This window comes from Elephas maximus, chromosome 1 (assembly GCF_024166365.1).
Source record: "Elephas maximus indicus isolate mEleMax1 chromosome 1, mEleMax1 primary haplotype, whole genome shotgun sequence".
NCBI classification, from domain to species: Eukaryota; Metazoa; Chordata; class Mammalia; order Proboscidea; family Elephantidae; genus Elephas; species Elephas maximus.
This window is the reverse complement of record NC_064819.1, coordinates 63690314-63696313: the sequence shown is the minus strand read 5'-3', so window position 1 is coordinate 63696313 and position 6000 is coordinate 63690314. Positions and strand designations below refer to the sequence as shown.

At 45.4% G+C, this 6000-nt stretch overlaps 1 protein-coding gene across 2 annotated transcripts in view; it reads left to right on the top strand.

The window, feature by feature from the left end:
- The first annotated feature begins 602 nt into the window (after window positions 1-602).
- DEK (DEK proto-oncogene) overlaps window positions 603-6000 on the top strand; it is a 32869-nt gene continuing 27471 nt past the window's right edge. For both annotated transcript variants that reach the window (XM_049884695.1, XM_049884688.1), the window contains exons 1-2: window positions 603-684; window positions 1092-1251. In XM_049884695.1, coding sequence (XP_049740652.1) covers window positions 1104-1251 — 148 coding nt within the window. In that variant the 5' untranslated portion in view covers window positions 603-684; window positions 1092-1103. The remainder of the gene's footprint in view (window positions 685-1091; window positions 1252-6000) is intronic.

Here is a 6000-nt window from a genome sequence, read left to right as displayed (position 1 = left end):
TTTTTCGTTACAACTATGGGGTCCTAAGAAACACAAAGATTGGGAGTCATCACCCAGCACAATCTCTGGGACATAAATGAGATCCCTCATTCACGAATTCCCATCCACCTCTGTGAAATTCTGCAAATACCAGCTTCACCGGATTTCTGACCTTCTTTGCCACCCCCCTGCCCCCCACCTGGACCCCAGCCCGTTACTGTTCCCGGAAAGACTAGTAGACACAATAAGCACGAAGGCCCCCTAGCGTTCTTCCGTGAGGCGCCGCCGGCTCTCTGCCCGTCACGCTCTTCCCGCATTCCTGTCCCGAGCGCCGCCGACCGACCGCCACACGCAGCCGGGGGTACCCGGAGCGTCGGCCCCGGAGCGCGCAGCCCCTCCACCCGCGCCCGGGGAACCCCGACGCAGCCCCGCCCCGGGCTTCCCGCGGAGGCGCCGGCCCGCCCCGCCTCCCGGCCCGCGCCCGCCAACTCCCATCTCGCGCCGCTGATTGGCCGCCGCATTCCCGCTTTCCTTCCCGAACCGCCATTTTGAAAATCTTGTTGATTCTGGGGAGCCGAGAGCGCGGCGCGAGCGTCACGCGCGAGAGCGTCCCGCGCGCCTTCTCTTCTGCGTCCACCGTCGCCACCGCTTCCCGGAGCCTCCTCGTGGCCTCGCGCGCCAGGCCTGCGGCGTCCGGGCCCTGCGGTGAGAGCTTCGTCGGGGGCAGTGGAGGCCGAGAGGCAGCCGCGGCGCCCGCCTGCGCCCGCCGAGGGCGACGGGGACGAACGCGGCCTTTTGGAAGGCGGCCGGGCGGGGGAGGGGATTGGAGCCGCCCGCAGGCGCGGGCCGGGCGCGCGGGGCGGCGGGAGAGGGCGGGCTCGGCCCCGTGGGTTCCCACCTCAGGAATCCCTGACAGCGGGCGGAGCAGGAGGGAACCCGCCCCAGGGGAGCGAGCGCAGCTGTCCCAGCTGCAGGAGAAGGCAACTTTGAGGATCGGTGTGCCGCCGCCCCCTGGTCGCAGTCCTTCACACCTGGCGCCGTCGTGGGCTGGCGAGGGTGTGACCCTAGGGCGCCTCCGGGGCCGGGACCTCAAGCTTCCACCCCGCCCGCAGGTCAACAACAGCATGTCCTCCTCGGCCCCCGCTGCAGAGGGAGAAGGAACCCCCGCCCAGCCCGCGTCCGAGAAGGACCCCGAGATGCCCGGCACGAGAGAGGAAAGTGAAGAGGAGGATGAGGACGAGGAGGAAGAGGAAGAAGAAGAGGAAGAAAAAGGTGGGCGGAAGTCTTGTCTGTTTCGATGGATATTTTAGTTGCAAGTTTTTCTTGTAGAAAACAGCTTTTTTGCTCTTTTTGCGCTTAAAGGCATTGAAGTAATGATTTGCAGCAGGAATGTGTGCGAAATGTACAGTTAGCTTTGTGAATTCCAGTGTTCCGTTTACACTCGTTAGCATTGCTGTAGTGACTCTGGGAGTGTAGTTGACTTCTTGCCAGCTAGCTACGTTCATAACATTTCATCTTTTGACAGGAAGTTTGTAAGGTCTTTCTTTCTTTTTTTTTTTTTTTTAAATCGGTGTGTACGTTAGCCTTTAAAGTTACTGAGTTAATTTTTTTTTTACTTTTTAGTAATTATGCATTTATTTTGCCTTATGAAGTTATTGCAGGTTCTTTAAAGAGAATCTTCATCTTAAAACTAAGAGAAGTCATTTGTACTAGTCTTGTAAATATTTTCATATATTTAAAATATTTTTATTTTTGCTAAACTTCGGGAGGTTTCTTTTCACGGGGAAACACTGCTGAGAGCTGTTGCTACTTGTACCTTAAAAGGAAGTATGGACTCAGAGCTATCATTTTTTGGACCTGAATGTGACTTAAAATCAAAACTGAGTGAAGTCAAGTTGAATCTGACTCCTATCAACCCCATGGGCCAGAGTAGAACTGCCCCGCAGCGTTTCCAAGGAGCAGCTGGTGGATTCGAACTGCAACCTTCTGATTAGCAGCTGAGCCTTAACAACTGGGCAGCCAGGTCTAAGGGAGGACGATATTAAAGATTATTTGACTGAAGGCATGAAGCAGAAGAACACGACAGAGTCGAGTGCTGTGCCTGTTTATCCAAGATGCATGGCGTGAGGCATCTTTGAGGTGTTTAAACTTCCTAAGATGTTTTTAACTATTTAAAAATTCAACTCACATATTCTGGCATTTTTCTGTATTAGCCCAGTCTAGGCTTACTTAGTATATGCCTACACCTCAGCCAAACTTGGGAAGAGTTTGGAAGTTTTCTTCCCAAATCCAAGTTTAACTGTCAGTTTCTTTTAAGTCTAAATATAAAGTGTAAAGCTGTCTACGATCAGCATCTTATAAATGCAGTCTAGGTTGAGATTACAAGGTACGTCTTTTGTTTGTTTAAAGTGGTATGTGCTTTAAGAAGGGAGTGCGTCCATAATTGGGTACAAAAACGCTTAGAAAAAAAAATAGAAATTATTTTTAAATTCATAATACAGTGACTGGAAATTAACTGCAATATCACTTCTGGTCAAAGACTTTCTCAGCACTTTCCTCCAATTTTTTGTTGATATTTTAGTCATTTTTTAGGGCATGGTTGGGACACCACAGTAGATGATGAATATTTTCTTTATGTCAGAAAGAAAGAAAGATGTCATGTAAAAATACTATTAATGGCTGATGTGGCTGACACAGTAATGCTTGGGGGGACTGGCAGTAGTTCAAAGAAGCCCTCATTTTGTTCTGGATGAATAAATTGTAATTTTTTTTTGAATGGTAATTTTATTTTAAAAATGATATAGTTCTAGTTATTATTCTGTTTCACTCCTTTGAGGTATTTGTGGAAAAACCAAAATTTTGAATGTTTTTATTCACCTAGCCCTGAAATTTTTTTTTAGCCCTGAAAGTTTACCTCTACTACTTAGTTTTCATGGAAGCAAAGCAGTAAAATTAATGACATCTTTGCCAAGCAAGAGGTCAGAGTGACCAAATTAGGCAGTGGTTTTGTGGTTGGGGTTTGTGGTAAAAGAGAGAGTGACAGTTTCAAAGATGATGCCTCGGTTTCTGTCTCAGGCAGCTGTGTGTATGGTATTACCATTTGCTGAAGAAAATAATTGACGGAGGTGAGCAAGTTTGAAGATGATTATGACTCCTGTTTTGAATTTAGGCACCTGTAGTTCATGAAGTAGAGCTGTCCCGTTGGCATACATAGTAGTTGATCTGGGAAGTCATTAGCTTATAGCTTGTTAAAAAACCACTGCCGTCAAGTCGATTCCAACTCATAGTAACCCTATAGGACAGAGTAGAACTGCCCCATAGAGTTTCCAAGGAGCGCCTGGTGGATTCGAACTGCCGACCTCTTGGTTAGCAGCCGTAGCACTTAACCACTACGCCACCAGGGTATAGCTTAGATGATAGTAAAAGGCAAGGAATGGTTCAGATTACGCAGGGAAAGGAAGAGGAGTGATAATAGTGTCTGCCTTAGAGTGCTTTCTCTTCATTCTTTGGAATATACCAGAATATATCTGCTGAAATCCATGTCTTGTCTGTGCAAATACATCTTCAAGCTTTACATGTCCTTCAAAGCCAGCTTCAGTGTCCTTTTTTTTTGTTGTTTTAGGAAACAAATTTATTTTCTCACAGTTTCGGAGGCTAGAAGTCTGAATTTAGGGCATAGGCTTTAGGGGAAGGATTTCTTTGTCTGTTGGCTCTGGGGGAATGTCCTTGTCTCTTTTTAACTTCTGTTCCTTGGTGATCTTTATGTGACATGGCATCTCTTTTTCCCCATCTCTGCTTGCTTCTCTGTGACTAATCTGTTCTTTTTGTGTGTGTGTGTGTACGTGCATTAGGTGAAAGCTTCCATAGCAAATTAGTTTACCATTGGATAGTTTGTATTCAGTGTTCCATGACATTGTTTCCATTCCTTACAACCTGTCTGCCCTAACCCTATTTCTGTCCTAGGTTCCCAGTTTCCTTTTGTCCTGAGTTACTACCTCTTCCTGCGTTCTCATCTTTGCTTTTGAGCAGGTGTTGCCTTTTTGATCTCATATAGTGGATTGTTCTAAGAAACACGTTTCTCTCAGATGTTGTTTATCTTATGGGCCTTTCTGTGGTTTGGTTGTTTCCAGTAATGGCTTCAGTTCCAGTTTAGAAGAATGTCTTAGGGCCATAAGTCTTAGTTAGGGTTCTTCTAATCTCCGTCCAACCAGTAAGTCTAGTCTTTTTTGTGAATTTGATTTTGGTTTTGAAATTTTTCTCCCACCTTATGCAGGACCCTCTGTTGTGAGCCCAGTCGGACTTGTTGGTAGTGATAGCTGAGCACCTCTAGTTCTGGTCTCGAGGTGTAGGTTGTGGTTCATGTGATCCACTAGTCCTTTGGACTAATTACTTCTTTGGATCTTTGGTTTTCTTAATTATCTTTTGCTCCAGATGGTAAGAGACTGATAGTTGTATCTTAGTTGGCCACTCACAATCTTCTAAGACCCCAGACGCTATTCACTAAAGTAGGATGCAGAACTTTGTCTTTATGAATTATGTTGCGCAAGTTGAGTAGGTAGACGTCCCCCATGTCTGTGGTCCTTTGCCTTCAAGCCTAGGAACTTCTTCTTGCAAGGTGCCTGGCTATGTCTAAGAAGTTGCCCTGACTGTGGCCCTTGTGTGCTCTGTTGTCTATGTTGATCTGTAAGCATCAGCTATAGTTATGCAGCTCCAGTGTCGTGACCCTTTTTCTCTAGTCCAAAATAATGACTCCCTCTTCAATTTATAGAGCTTTTATTTGTATCTTAAGGTGTTTTATCATCTACATTGGAGTATATTTGTATCTCATTTCCTCTAGTAGACATGCTCTCTTTCAAGAAGTGATCAATGTCTTAGTTATCGCTTCATTCCCCTTTAGTATCTAGTATGGCTTTACATAAAATAGGCATTCAGTATATATTTACACACACACACACACACAATGTCCTCTTAGACTTTATTTCAGTCACTAGGTGAATGGTTTTAGATAAACACAAGGTTAACATTTTAAGTTTTAATATGTATATGGTTTTTTTTGTTGTACTTTTTTTAAAAATAATTTTTATTAAACAGTACAGGGTACTCAGCCCCTTCAATTCACATGGAATTGTGAGGGGACCTAAATGAGGTGGAAGATAAGAAGAGAAAACCTGCTCTCCCCAGGCCTTCACTAAAAACATCAGAAATCACCCCATGGAGATTGCAGGGGGTTACAAAATGCCAGAGCTGAAGCCCTTCAGAAAGGTCAGGGGGAGTGGAAGCCACCTCTGAGGGCTGGTATGTGGGAATGAGTAGGTTCTTTCAGAACTGAATCTCAGGGAAGAATTCAAATGCTCATTTATCATCTCTGCAGGGACAGAGGTTCAGAATCAGGTTGCCCCACCTTCCCGACAGGGACAGGAAAAATTATGGGTCAAAGCGCTGGAATGGGAGACTTAGAAGAGCCATAGTGGGCCCTTTTAGTTGCCTGATGCGTGAGATTGGATTCTTGGCAGGACCGTGGAGAGCTGCACACATTAACATCTGCATGGTTGGCTGCCATCTTTGAGCAGGGCACCGCTTTTTCCAACACCGATGGGCAAGAGATTTGGTTGCTATGCAATGTATACACTGCCTTGGTTTTCTAAGAGGGAGATGAGGTTGCTTGCAGGGCTTCGACTTGTAATTTTTTCAATTCCAGCTATTGTTTTGGCTCACCCACATTTTAAAAATTCAAACAAGTCTTTTCTGATTGTGCTTCCTTGGCCACGGACTCAACAGGGAATAGAGGAAGGAATGGTTCGAAGCCCTGGCCTTGAGGTCCTTGTTTTTATCTCTTCTGTCAGCTTACTAAATTATTGCTGTTCTCAGAATATCTTTTGAAGCCTTTATGTTCTTCATTTAAGCTTGCTGTTTCTGATGTATAATAAACTGTGAATCACAATTTATAGAATCATGTCTGTACAAATAGGCTTAAATTAGGGCCTACATAGTTTTTTTTTATACAAGTATGTAAAGTGAATG